The sequence below is a fragment of the Ips typographus genome, linkage group LG10 (genome assembly GCF_016097725.1).
Source record: "Ips typographus isolate SLU linkage group LG10, UJ_Ityp_2.0, whole genome shotgun sequence".
Taxonomy (NCBI): Eukaryota; Metazoa; Arthropoda; class Insecta; order Coleoptera; family Curculionidae; genus Ips; species Ips typographus.
In genome coordinates, this window is record NC_138431.1 from 7,335,679 (window position 1) to 7,349,371 (window position 13,693).

At 39.9% G+C, this 13,693-nt stretch overlaps 2 protein-coding genes across 7 annotated transcripts; one reads left to right on the forward strand and one right to left on the reverse strand.

Annotated features, from left to right (window-relative positions):
• Positions 1-26: 26 nt before the first annotated feature.
• On the forward strand, positions 27-11,729 carry LOC145734384 (calcineurin-binding protein cabin-1-like). 5 transcript variants are annotated; one of them, XM_081987671.1, is made up of 21 exons: positions 27-173; positions 233-466; positions 569-670; positions 724-932; positions 986-1,208; positions 1,261-1,521; positions 2,238-2,490; positions 2,547-2,812; positions 2,862-3,423; positions 3,474-3,804; positions 3,854-4,166; positions 4,239-4,536; positions 4,589-4,922; positions 5,551-5,743; positions 5,795-6,033; positions 6,090-6,475; positions 6,525-7,460; positions 8,942-9,840; positions 9,888-10,331; positions 10,943-11,031; positions 11,252-11,497. In XM_081987671.1, the coding sequence occupies exons 1-20, from the start codon at positions 99-101 to the stop codon at positions 11,000-11,002; spliced, it is 6,618 nt and encodes a 2,205-aa protein (XP_081843797.1). In that variant the 5' UTR covers positions 27-98; the 3' UTR covers positions 11,003-11,031; positions 11,252-11,497. The 5 variants fall into 5 exon arrangements, with proteins under 5 accessions (XP_081843797.1, XP_081843795.1, XP_081843796.1 ...); XM_081987669.1 differs by lacking the exon at positions 10,943-11,031 and having other exon boundaries at positions 11,252-11,729; XM_081987670.1 differs by lacking the exon at positions 10,943-11,031 and having other exon boundaries at positions 8,945-9,840; positions 11,252-11,729.
• LOC145734403 (lysophosphatidylserine lipase ABHD12-like) lies at positions 11,672-13,586 on the reverse strand. 2 transcript variants are annotated; one of them, XM_081987722.1, is made up of 7 exons: positions 13,332-13,586; positions 13,151-13,248; positions 12,677-12,982; positions 12,379-12,629; positions 12,167-12,328; positions 11,988-12,115; positions 11,672-11,931 (listed from the first exon to the last, which is right to left on the reverse strand). In XM_081987722.1, the coding sequence occupies exons 1-7, from the start codon at positions 13,373-13,375 to the stop codon at positions 11,883-11,885; spliced, it is 1,038 nt and encodes a 345-aa protein (XP_081843848.1). In that variant the 5' UTR covers positions 13,376-13,586; the 3' UTR covers positions 11,672-11,882. The 2 variants fall into 2 exon arrangements, with proteins under 2 accessions (XP_081843848.1, XP_081843850.1); XM_081987724.1 differs by lacking the exon at positions 13,151-13,248.
• Positions 13,587-13,693: the final 107 nt, after the last annotated feature.

Consider the following 13,693-nt stretch of genomic DNA (forward strand, 5'->3'; position numbering starts at 1 on the left):
TTGACAATTGACATTCGTAATAGAAGATTTTTAGGTTATGGCAGAGTGTAATAATTAACAATTTTAGTAACTAAAGTAAATAAACTAATAAGCCAAAAATGTTAAAAATTAAAGCTTTAAACCAGGAATCGTCTTCGGACGAGGACGTACCCACTATCAGGAGAGAGGCCCAGGTACTTTCCTTGTTTTGCGGCAACAATAATTTCTCACACAGTATTTGAATTATTTTTAGGAGGAAATCGCTCTCGAATTGTATAACAACGCTTTAAGAGCCCTAGCCCAGAAAGACTACGACCAGTCTGCTTCAGTATTAAAGCAACTGATTGAGACAAACATACCTCAACTGGAAATTAATGGCAGCCTCCCCAAATTAATGTCCACTTTGCAGTATTCCTGTTATGTGAATCTGGGAAATATTTATGTGGAGAAGGAGCACAATTGTGAAGCCTTGGAGTGTTTTACTAAAGTACTTTTTAATATTTACCACATTTGTCTTAATTTAAGTGGTTGCAATAGTAAACCATCTATTTTTGTTATTGTTTATATGATGAACTATTTTTTAATTTAGGCTTCTGAACTTGACTCAACTGATGTAACTTTATGGGCTAAACTGGGAAAATTGGCTTTAAAAGAAAATAAATTCAACAAAGCTGCTTATGCTTTCAGCAAGGTTTGTCATTTTTACACTCTTTTATTCAATTTAATTGAATTTGTGTATTACAGGGTTTGGAGTGTAGCGAAACACACTGGCCTTGCCTGGACAATTTAGTTTCAGTTTTATATGCCATTAAAGACACCATGTCCTGTTTGGTTTATATAGGAAAGGCTCTGGCATTGGATGCTGACTATATTAAAGGAATTGTGTTGAGGAAACAGATTTATAAGGATAATCCTGCTGCTAAAGAGTACTATCAATTGTACAACCCTGATCAGTATGCGTGTGACATAGTTTAGGGTTTTTAATATTGTTTAGTGACTTTTGCAGTGTTTATGAGCCCCCGGTAGATGTGGAGGTTGACAAAGAAGAAGAGGAAGACATCCTCAGAGATGCTGAATTGTTATGCAGGTGTGTGACTGAAACTGAAAAATCTGTAGGCTTTAAACCATTTGAGACTATTCCTTTACCTAAAACATTAGAGGAATACAATTGGCTGTCTTTAACCAAATGTATAATCTATTGTCACCAGTATATCACTGATCACAATATGGTGAGTGTCCAAACTGGTTTAAATAACAACACAGGAAAGAACAAATTTTTAGAGCCACTTTACCACTTTGGATATCAGTAAATGCATGAGCCAATCTGGGGAAAGTGGGGATAGAAGCGGGAATAAGTCTCCTGGGGAAGCTGCAGGCAAAGATAGTACTAAAAGCGTAGAAGGAAAGTCTTGTGAGAATGTTCTAGAAGAAAAAATGGATACTGAACCGGTTGTCAGTGGCAGACGGTTTTCACAAGTCAGTGACATTACAACAGGGAATGATAACTTGGATAATACACCTTCACAAACTGATAATGATGAGGTAAAACAATCTGTCAAGTTTGACTTGTATAAAGAACTTTCAAAATGGTTCTAGAGGCCTCTGGCTATTTAAAACAGTTATGGGAAGGCTTAAGACACTTTTGATGAGTCTGAGACTTTTTAGAAGGTTCTCAATAGTATTTAGAGGTCTCTGGCACTTTTTAAAATGGTTCTAGAGACATTTGGCAATTTAAAACAATTCAAAGAAGGTTTAAATCACTGGTAGAAGCCATAGGCACTTTTTAAAAAGTTCTCATTAGCACTTAGAGGTCTATGGAACTTTCAAAATGATCCTAGAGGCCTCTGGCAGCTTAAAACAATTCTAGGAAGGTTTAAAACACTTGTAGAGGCTTTTGGCACTTTTTTTATTGAAAATTTCGTATATTCGCCATTTTTGGGGTTTCAACGATTGTAAAAAGCTCAAAATGGTTGTTTTGAACTGCTCTTTCACATTGTACTAACTGCAACACGATTAAACATATACAGGGTATTCAAAGAAACAATAAAATTTGAGACTAACCCTGGGTCAGTTGTAACCACGTTTACTCTAAGTGGGTGTAAGCCTAGTCCACTGGGTACAGAAAATCATTTTAAGCATTCTGCAAAAATTTTCGTAACTCTAACCGTTTATTATCTAATTTTTATAAGACCTCTTTATGTTTATATGGATTTTAAGTTCATTTGTTGGTGTCTCACTAATAAAAACATAAACAATAGGAACAAAATATGGAACTAGACGACAACGAAACAGACGGAGATAACCAAGACGCAATTAATGCTTTGCAACAATCAAAGAAAGGTAAACGTAAGCGGGACGTACTGTCTGATCTTCAGATTTGGGGCTGGCATAGCAAGCGTAAACCACCCAAGAAGATGATCAAAGATTACACGGTCGAAGACGCCATTAATCGTATCATCCCAAAAAATTTACTGCTACATAAGGTTACCAAAGATATTTTTATTCAAGGGGGTAATTAAGTAAATAGCTTACTTTAAATGGGAAGGTGTTATTGTTGATTATTTTAGTGGAAGACAGTATGGACACTATGGATATTTATAACATGTATGTGGAGGACAAAGAATTAAACTTTCTTTCTCCAATACACTCCCCTAAATCTGTTAGTTTCGAAGAGTATTTCGGTACCGATCGGGAGAGCTACGACGTTCTGAATTTTTGGACTAAAAAACGCATTGTAATAGATGCTGTCGTTTTAGTTAAAGACCTCGTGATTGAACTGGCCAAATTATGGAAACACAAGTGGCCTAAAGAACTCATACTTCTGTATATCCAAGTAGGTTTAACGCGTTTAAAGGATTTTGTGTAATTCAGTTACATTCTAGCTTTTCAAAATGTTTCGAGAACATTTTGATCAACCGCAACCGCTTTGTTCCGACCAATCCCCCGACCAAATCAAGGAGGACGCTTTGGCAACGCTGCTTTACGGGGAGTTGCTGGCTTTCAGTTCTGAAACAAGCGAAACCGTTTGCCCGTCCATTCTAAGTTACCTCCAAATCATCAGCAGTCGGAGCGAGGACTGGAAAGATGAATTTTCCATGTTTTTCGTGCGCTTCTACTGGCTGCAGTCGCACTGTTTCCGGAAAACTGTCGAAAACGAGTTGGCTATTCGCGCATTGGAAGCTGTTTTAGAGGCAGCTGCCTCTAAAACAGGGGACGAGGGCGAAAAATTCTCATTGAACCTCCCCAATTGTTTTAAATACGGTTTTATTTCCGTGCAAATAATTGATAAGATTATTAAGCATTTAAATATGATTATCTCTCTGGGAAATATCGAAAGTTTGTTTAACATGAAAAAATATGCGGAAGTTGCTGAAGTGTTAAAGCACACGTTTCATTCGGGTTGTTACTCTAAAGTGGGAAGAATGGGAAGACCTGCACAGCTTGGTAAGTCTGTATAAGTTAATTAGTATTAGAGGTAATTTATTATTTTTTAGGTATTTTAATGCATTCACTCTGGTTCATTAATTGGGTGGAGTGTTTCGTGTGGACGGAGGAGTGTCTCTATGAGGCGGTTACCAATTGGCACAGAACCAACGTAGATCACGACAAATGGGAGAAAATCATCGACAAATGTCTTGGATTCTTCCAGGAAATCATTCAGAAGGAAACGGTCAGCGTGCTGGACAAGTTGACCGACGAGAAACGTTGCCGATTGGTTGAAAGCTTAGCCCGAATTGTCTGTAAACAGATTAACACCGATAACAGTGTTGGTATTGCTTTAGGCAATATTACAGCGTGGATTGTGTTGCATTATGTGCTATTAAGGTGCGTAGAAGTACTCTACAAGTTAATACGCGTGTAACTTAAGTATTAGAGAGGAACAGAGACAGTACGCGAACAAAAGACTGAACCAATCAAAACGGGACAAAATTGACGTGCACAAGGATTCGTCCGAACCCAGCGAACAAGAATTACCTGCTTCGATCGCCATTTTGTTTTCCGCCCACGAGTTTCTCGGCCCTAAAGGCTGGTGCTTGACTGGGAAAGGTGAATTGTTGCATTTCATTCTGGATACCATTTTGGATAGGCTGGATACACCAGTTTTTGAACCATTCAGGGACAAAATCGATATTCACATCGAGCAGGCTCTGTTTTGTCTCTATCTCTATCCCAGCAAGAAGAACAAGGTTTGTTTTGACATAAAGTTATCAATTATTGTAAACAGGGTGTTTCACAAATTGTTTATTATTAATTTTCAGATTTCCCGTCATTTAATCGATCATAACGTCAACCCTATTCCGTTAAGTTGGGAGAGATCGTTTCAACTCTACCAGTACTACGCCCCTGACAGTTTGCCGGAATTTAATTCGTACAAAAGCCAATCAATTTCGGCCGATTTAGAGCAATTGTTCAGACGAATCATCGATTTGGTGCCTTCCACGTTGCATTTACAAGAACAGCTCCCGAAAATTGAAAGTTTTATTCAAGGAAAAACGGACGTTTTACCTGAACCTGTAGAGTTTCCGGCCAAAGTCAAAGCAGTCTACTATCTCTTAGGTTTGTTCTTGTTGGTTTTGGTGAAAGCATTCTCGTTGGAACGTTAATTTAGGCGATTACTACTTCAAAGAACGAGAGTTTGCCCGTTGTATCAAGTACTACCAACTGGATGTGGGCATAAATCCTTTAAGGTTGGACGCATGGGCTGCTTTAGGACTGAGCTACGCCGCCCAACTGGAAAACTCGTTGAACCATTGCGAAAAGTTGAAAAACGAGTCGGACTTTTTCGACAAAGCCAAATCGGCACAAATTTGCTTTAGGAAAGCTTTGGAACTGGATCCGGACAATTTGGTTTTGTGGATCGAGTGCGGTTCGTTTGAGTATTTGGTGCACTCGTTTTGTTCTCGCTTGATCAAGTTTGAGTCGGAGAATTTCAGCATGGAAAAGTGAGTATAGTTACTTCTGACTGTTGCATCACAATCATCAGCAAAAACGAGATCTCTGTTACATTCAAAATGGTCCTAGAGGCCTCTGGCGGCTGTTTTTAGATACTTCTCAGTTGCATTTAGAGGTCTCTGGTATATTCAAAATAGCCCTAGAGGCATCTGGCAATGTAAAACAATTCTAGGATGGTTTAAAAGACTTGTAGACGCTTTTGACACTTTTAACAAGGTTGTCAGTGGCATTTAGAGGTTTATGGAACCTTCAAAATGGTTTTAGAGGCCTCTGACAATTTAAAACAAGTCTGGGAAGGTTTAAGACACTTTTAAATACCTTTGGCACTTTTTAGAAGGTTCTCAATAGCATTTAAAGGTGTATTAACCTTTCAAAGTGGCCTTAGAGGACTTTGGCAATTCAAACCAGTTCTGGGAGAGTTTAAGACAGTTCCAGAGGGCTCTGGAACTTTTCATAAAGTTCTCAGTAGCGTTCAAAGGTCTCTGGCACTTTTTAGAAGGTTCTCAAGAGGTAACACATTTTTATTCGATCTTTGTCTAATAAAATGAGATGACACAACAGTCAGAACAGAGACTACATGAAAATTAACGGGACAGTGACATACAATCTTGAGTGTAGGTTTGAACTACTAGAAACGCAAAAAGACAGTTACCTGGATAGTTCCGGAGGCAGTTTGGAGCACGCGATTGCTCTTTACGCTGCCGACGACTCCAACGAGCCGGATGAAAGGTGGTTGCAATATTATTTGTTGGGGAAAATAGCTGAAAAGAAGCGCAAAGAACCTACCGAGTATTTGCAACACTACCTGCGGGTTAGTATTTTGTACACTGTGTACACTATTGGACTAATCGTTGTGTACTAGGCCAGTGCACTCCTGCACGAAAACAAAGCCACCTACCCGAATAAAATATCTTACAATAATCCCCAACACTTGTCCGTGGAAGCTTTAGAGCTACACTACCGAATCCACGCGTCCATTTTAAAGTATTTGGAGTTGCACGAGGGTAAAGACGTGTCCAACACTTTGGGGGCGTTTTTCAAAAAATGCCTCCAGGCCACTTCAGAGCGTTATGACGTGGTCGTACCACCCCCACCTGAACCGTAAACGTCCATTTATAATCTTATATTAACAAGCGCCTGAATTATTTTTTTTCCAGATCCGCCAAACTGGACCAATCAACCTTAAGTTTCCAGGAACAATTTGTCAACTCGGTCAAAGCTCAACAGGCCGATTCTGACGTTAAGGCCTGCCTGGAGGAGATTCTGGATAAAGTTGTACGTCAAGACGATCCGGACGTGTCCATAGTAGAAACCGAGGATGTGGTGATGGTTATTTCCGATTCGGATGAGGAGGTGGTGCCAGCCCCGTCCAAGGAGGACAAGAAGGAAGAAATTGACGGTACTGGAGTCGTTCAGGACGTGCAAAGCATGCTGGATAAGATGATGGAAGCCACCATGATAGACACGACCAAACCTAACGGTTTGGAGCTGAACAACAGTGGAGGGGAGGAAAATAAGACAAACAGCGAGCCCGTTAATAAAGGTGAATGTTGTATTCTTTTTATTGTGTAGAGAGTAACCTAATTTTCCAGACAACAAGGAAGAAGTACCAAAACCAAAAATCACAGAGAAAGAGATTAAAAAAACTAACGAAGAAGACTCCAACAGTTCATCCTCGTCCAGTAGCAGCGACAGTGCAAGTTCAGACTCTGAAAGTGAAGATTCTGACAGTTCCTCCAGTTCATCATCCTCCGGGTCCACCAATGGGAACTTGTCCAACACTGAAACTCTTCAATTGGTCGATAAATGCATCGAGGGGCTAGAAAAGTGTATAACGCGCTTACCCCAAAACTACAAAGCTTTGTACCGGCTCGCTCATTTGTATTTCAATTATAAAACCCGCAAGGACTATACAAAGTGCAAACAACTCTTGCTCGGGGAGTACAAATGCAAAAACGACATCCTCGTCAACGGTCTCTTTTCGGACAGAAGCTCCAAAAATTTCTTTAACGGAATCTGGCGTATTCCCTCCACGGAGATTGACCGACCCGGATCGTTAGCCGCTCACATGAACCGTTGCGTTTCGTTGATGTTGCAAGTGTTGCGCAACTCGAACGACACTAAAACACTAATGGAACTGTGCATGCAGTTGCGCAAAGTGCCCGACCGCGACAAGATCTACATCAGAGACAGCGATCGTACCAGTTACGCGGAACAAGCGATGGATATGTGCGTACAAAGTTTCCGCTCCCAAATCAAAAACGTCCCCGACATGCAAAAGGTCCAGGTGATCAAACTGTTGCACGACATCTTCAGGGTGTTCCAAAGAGTGCAGAAGTATATACCGAGCAAAGAGTCGGTGTTTAGCGATCTGTTGTGCAACTCCTACAAGGCCTACGTCAAAGATGGCGTCAGCGAAAACGCTAATTTGTTGGATTCCGCTGTCAAGTTTTGTCAACAGCATCGACCTGTCGAGAAACCGAAACCTCCCACGCCGGTGTTTGCTTCCAGAGGACCTGGATTGACTGGTAAGTAATCAATGTGAATGCTGATGATTTACTTAGAAAGGTAGCTTTACATGTTTCTATGTTGGTGTTATGTCATTTTATTGGGACACAAATTCAATTTGTATGATGGGGCTGATTAAGTGACGTGTGCGTTGTCTTTTCAGTGTAAATATACAGTTCAGTGATTTTTGACTGTTGCGTCACAATGTCTGTGCTTAAATGTGACATCGATTGATTGTCAAAATGATTATAGTTTCCGGAAAAAAGAAGAAAGGTTTAAGGCACTTGTAGAAGCCTCTCGCAATTTCTAGAAGGTTTGCAGTATTGTCTAGAGAGCTCTGGTACTTCCACAATCGTTCTGGGGACATCTGACAGCTTAAAACATTTAAAATACTTGTAGATGCCTGTGGCACTTTTTAGAAGGTTGTCAACAACACTTAGAGGATTCTGACAGATTCAAAATGATCCTATAGTTGGATTTTTACCTTTTGAAAATGACGTCATCTTTTATTTGTCGCATATCAAACATATGAAATAAACAATTTTCGCAAAAAAGGCACGTTATTAATTTTGTCATCCTGTCTGCCTCTGGCACTTATTAAAAGGTTCTTAATAGCATTTAGAGGTCTCTGACAGATTCAGAATGGTCCTAGAAGCTTTCGTCCATTTAAAACCAGTCTGGGAAGCTTTAAGACACTTGTAGAAGCCTTTGGCACATTTTAAAAGGTTCCCAATAGCATTTTGACGTCTTTGGCGCATTTAAAACGGTCTTAGAGGCTTCTGACAATTTAAAACAACTCTGAAATGACCACCTGAAAAAACCACCTTGGTACATTTGGGTTCAACTGTCCCCCCTTTTAGAATGACAGTCAGCAGACTAGTGATCTAGTTAAGCCTCTGAAGATGGGTGTCTGAATACACCCGAAACATGTTAGGCAATTAACAACCTTTTTAATAAATATTTGTGGAGATCGACTCTGAGTTTTGATTTCACTTACACTCACTACTCCACTGTGTGCATATGGACTACTACTTTTCGAAACTCTGAAATGGTTTAGGACACTTGTGGAAGCCTTTGGCACTTTTTAAAATGTTTTTAATAGTTGTTAAAGGTCCGTGGAACTTTCAAAATGATCCTAGAGGGCACTTTTTAGAAGAGAAAAGGAAACTGATAAAAACGTTAACCGTCAAACTGACAGTAGCTGCTAGTATGAGACAAGGGATGTGAAGCAACAGTCAGAAGTCACTATATAAACAGAGACTAATACTATTTTATGATCATTACTTTGGGTTAACAACTTTGAAGTTTAAGGTTAAGTAGAGAAGTTACTTGTGTATGTATCTGGGTAGTAGAACAATTGTGCTGTTTTTTTGACGTATAACCTACTAAAACACTTTTCACGTTTGGTTATTAAATAATCATTAGTTTACAGAAATACATTTTTTTTGAGCATGGACTGGATATTCAAAACTTATATAACTAGAAAACTGTTACGTTACAGCAGGAACAGTACCAGTGTTGCCAACACCTAGTACGTTAATCGTACCGCAAAAACCATTGAAACCTTCAGGGATAGGCCGACCTAGAGGACGTCCACCTTTGCCTAAAATGCCGGGGCAAATACGGCAACATCGTACCAAAAGCCCGAGCAGCAGCACGCCGTACCCTTGGCAAAGTTCCATGTACGGAGCCAACTTTAATTATGAGTACCTGAAGCACTATCAAGATGAGTTGATCAAGCAGTACAGTCAAAATCTGAACCTCACACAGTTGCAACAGTTGAGCAACTATTTCACTTCCGGAAGGTTAAATACGTCTGCGCAGACTTTGACTAACCAGTTTTTGGCCTCTTCTAATCTTCTGGGCACCTCGAATTTGCTTCGTCCAGGTGGTTCTACGCCTCTCCTAGATCAGGCCGCTCTCCAAAAAATGTTGAGCACTCAAATACCTTCGAGTTCATTGTCTAATTTAACTTTGGATCAGAAAAAGTTCTTAGAGTCAATGTTGCCCTCCAGTTTTACCTCGAGTGTGTCTACCTCCACTTCTAGTGCGCCCGCGTCTATTTTTGGTACGGCCAAGTCTAGTAAAAGTCATACTGTGGTCAGTTCCAACAAATATCCGAATGTTAATCCAAGCGAAACCAAGGGGTTGATGAAAGATAGACCAAACATTTCCATTACCCCGGTAACTTCGACTTTACCACCGTCACAAACTAAACCCAGCTCTATTAAGACGCACCCTGTATCATCACCAATGATTTTGTCAAGTGTTACTGCCACCTCGAAGCCCTCTACGACTTACAAGGCTCCCCTGCCCATATCAGAAGTAGCAGCGGCAACCAGAATGTCCCACACAAGTAGTACCGCAACTTTTCCACCCAAATTCACTGCAACTCTACAGGTAAGGACTTTATGATTACCGACTAGCTTTAATATTGTCTTATTCAGGCACCAGCCGCCCATTCTTCAACCAGCCCAAAGCACGCCCACTCCCTACCGGCCACTCCACCTCCAGCATCCAGCCCCTCCTACATGAAAACCTCGACAAGTCCGGGCAAAACGTTGCAACAAAAACTGGCCGAGAAAAAGAAAGAACAGGAAACCAAACAAATGATGCAGAACATCGAATCGGAGATTTTCGCCACCAAATTGCCGCCCGCCCCTTCTGCCGGCCTGCTCAAAAGCCTCAACATTCCCTCGTCGTTGACTGTGTCGCCCAGCAAGATGCCGGAAAAACCGCCCGGCACCTCGTACTCGAATTTTTCCGCGTCCCACTTGATGGGACACGTGGGCGATCTGAAGATGCCGCCCAGTTTGACGGTGTCGCAGACTATGCCGCAGCCGTTGTACGCTCCCAAATTTCCCACCGATTCCGGAGTCTCTATAAGCCAGGTAAGTTGTTTTTTAAGTTTTTTCCCTTGCACTGGTGACGTTTTAACATTGACGTGTTTTGTTTAAACATGGTTGTTCTGTGTATGTTCTGTTCAGTGACTTTTTACTGTTAGAAGAGAGAGTTTCATAGCATTAAGAGGTCTATGGAATTTTTAAAATGGTTCTAAAGGTCTCTGGCACTTTTTAGAAGGTTCTCAGTAGCTTTTACAGGTTGATGGTACATTCAAAATGGTCCTGCAGGCCTCTGACAATTTAAATCGACACGAATTCGATCTTCGTCTAATGAAATGACATAAGGGACGTGACGTAACAGCCAGAAGTCACTGAACAGAGAGTATAGAGTCTACAGTGTGTTTGAAACAAATAATACAAGTGAAATCTTGATATTGTTTTGACTGTACTGTAGCCAAGGGTTTCTAAAACGCCATGATTCAATTAAACACCATAAATGTCGTGTACATAAATGACAAATATTCGTTACAATGAAAATACACGGTGCAGGTTATTCTCAAAAAGGTAATGGTACAATACGATAAAAAAATCAACGGTTAATTTGTCCTATACGTTTCTGTGGTACATTTCATTGAGTTCAGTTCGTTTGTCCATAATAGCAACCACAAAACGCGCCACAACCGCCACGGAAACCGTATATTTGGAATCCCTCATTCTAAAAGTTAAGACACTAAAAATTTGTAAAAATGTAAGTTTCTGTTGGATTTTCTTAGTAGTTGCAGGAGTAAATAGTGCTTGCATAGGTACGTTAGTCACCTTGTTGTAAATATTTTTTATGGGAAGAAAATGGTTGTGCATGAAATTGTGCATGTCAAAGGGGGGCGATCAAAATTAACGGGTTAGGTGGAAAATGTGTAGAATTAGAGCTAACAATGTTCGGGTTGGGCTAATTTTTGTGGGACTTTTAGGTGTCCAACGACGATCGCAATAAACCACCCAAAAAAACACCAGCAGCGGACGTTTCAACGTTAAAAAAACACTACCCAAATCCTAAAAAAAACCAGAATTTACATGCTAGAAGGGTACCGATCAAATTGCCGTATAAAAAGTCTGCCATCCCTTACTTTAGGGAGGATAAAAGTAGCTCGAATCGGAGAAAGGTAGATCATTATTCTGGAAAGTCGAATAAATTAGTAGATAAAGTTGCAAACCACGCCCTGAGTGTAATTAAAAACCTATCATCCATAGATATTACTCCAGTGTCAGTGGGTTTTGTAGATAAAAAGAAAACAAAAGAGGGACAAGTTGAAGAGGATGTTATAGTGTTAGATTAACCCTTCCTTGAGAAGTTTTGAAACTCCCTCCTTAAGTTAGAATAATGCTGCTAATTAGTCTTAACTTTGTATTTATTAAAAAAAAAATTTTAAATAAAAAATATAAAACAACTTTTTAATCATAACATTTACTAAAGGTAGCACAAATACCTTTCTCTAATATATTTTTGTTATTTTGTTTACAATAAAACTATTAAATTACTTACTAAATAAAGTACCAAAATTGAATCTCAAAAATATCACAGTGAAAATAAGGAGTACAGTATTAAGCCGATTTTTTTTCCTCAAATTTGACACATTCGTTGATAAATTCCCTAAAAAATTGAATACAAAACGTACAAACGCATACAAAGCTGTGCGGATGACTTACTTGACGTTTTGTGGTAATTCAGCTTCGCGATACAACTGCATATGACCGTAACCGTGGGATTCATAAAGGTGATACGTCACATCACCTTGATAGGTTAGGTTTCTGTGGTTAATTGCAGTGTAGTACAACTGAAATTTGTGTAGGGGTTAGGTTTAGAAATTGTACCGTGTGTGCTGTACCTCAGAGGCCACTTGATAGGGTATAACGTCATCGTCTTTGGCGTGTAAAATCATGACCGGGCAGTCAATGTTAGTAATGTAACTGGCTGACTCAAAATTCAAGTCGTTGGACACGATAGGGTCGAGCAAGGTTTGATGCCACCAAGGCAGAAATGAAAAAAGCTACAAATTTCAAACTAGAGCTGTTGCGTACAAACGATACTAGTACACACTTTAACAATAGGATGTAACTTCATAACGTCAATGACTGAAGTAAAAGGAGTTTCCAACATCACTCCCATTGGAGTTATACGGTTTTGTTTCAAGTTGGCGGTCACGTGAGTGGCCACGCCGGTCCCTAAAGAATGTCCCCAAATGAAAATTTTCGCTTTAGTACGCTCTTTCAGCCACTTAAAAATGTGCACCACGTCGTTGACCACGCTACTTTCTGTCATGTTAGTGCTTGCAGTCGAATCGGCGTAACCTAGGCAAAACCACTAAAACCGACTCAATACCGTTTTGACAACCAACCTCTGTAGTCGATGGCGAAAATATGGAAAAACTCCCTCAAAACCTCGTACAACTCGATGGACTGGGATCGGTCGGCGCCATTACCATGAAGGTATAACAAAATAAAGTAGTTTTCATTGGTCAGAATGCCTTCAAAGTTGTACTCGTCGTTTCGTACTATGTCGCTGACAATTTCTCCAGGCAATATTTGCCACACCCCTATCGTGACGTTGTCCGAATCCGGGTACAAAATGTCCACGTACATATTACGGACACCCCTAATTCCCAAACTGTCCGGGTCCGAGTAGTTTCGTGGTTCTATTAATGCTGGAAAATTGAGAAATAGTTATAATGTATATACAAGGTGATTGAAAATTACATTAATTGACATGTGCAGTAGTGTTTGTGATTGGTCCAAAAAAAGCAACAAGCTGAAGGTTGCTTCTTTTTGACTAATGTAATGTGTGATGTAAATTAGTATGGAGGACAACTTACAAGTGGGAAAAATGAAGCTTCTCTGGATGCCAATGCTGAGCATAAATGTGAGCGGAAGTGCCACAAATGACAAAACTACAACAAGCACAAGGATACCACTAAAAGCAAAATTGTGTAGTTTTATAAAATGCCTCAAATAACTGATTTTTTTCTTCCTTCACCCAGTAGCGAACATACTTACAGGTAGCACAAGCACACAACACAGCAGGGCTTTGAACAACTCATGTTTAGCTAAAAGTAGGTCAAAACCAGTTAATAATAGTTATTATGGATAGTTTGGCAAATTATGTTGCTTTTGTTAATACTTTTTTACATATTTGACACTCTGGTGTGATCAGACTAATCCTTGGTTAACAAATTTGAAGTAAAAATGTTTGTTATAACTGAATTTGAACAACAAACAAAAACAGCTGATTATTGCATAAACAACGTTGAGTGACGACATAATTACAGTGTTGCCAGTTTGAGGAATGTCATTTTGCCGCCTGACCAATGAAAACTATTTGCCGCAGTGTTGCCGTGTGTTTTTTTTTTAACAGAAAG

Coding starts and splice junctions, on each gene's coding strand:
- LOC145734403 (XM_081987722.1), bottom strand. CDS start 13,375: ATGAGTTGTTCAAAGCCCTGCTGTGTTGTGTGCTTGTGCTACCT. Junction 12,983..13,150: donor AAGCTTCATTTTTCCCACTT/GTAAGTTGTCCT, acceptor TCAATTTTCCAG/CATTAATAGAACCACGAAAC. Junction 12,116..12,166: donor CCTATCAAGTGGCCTCTGAG/GTACAGCACACA, acceptor CACAAATTTCAG/TTGTACTACACTGCAATTAA.
- LOC145734384 (XM_081987669.1), top strand. CDS start 99: ATGTTAAAAATTAAAGCTTTAAACCAGGAATCGTCTTCGGACGAGGAC. Junction 4,923..5,550: donor GAGAATTTCAGCATGGAAAA/GTGAGTATAGTT, acceptor TCTTGAGTGTAG/GTTTGAACTACTAGAAACGC. Junction 6,034..6,089: donor GTACCACCCCCACCTGAACC/GTAAACGTCCAT, acceptor TTTTTTTTCCAG/ATCCGCCAAACTGGACCAAT.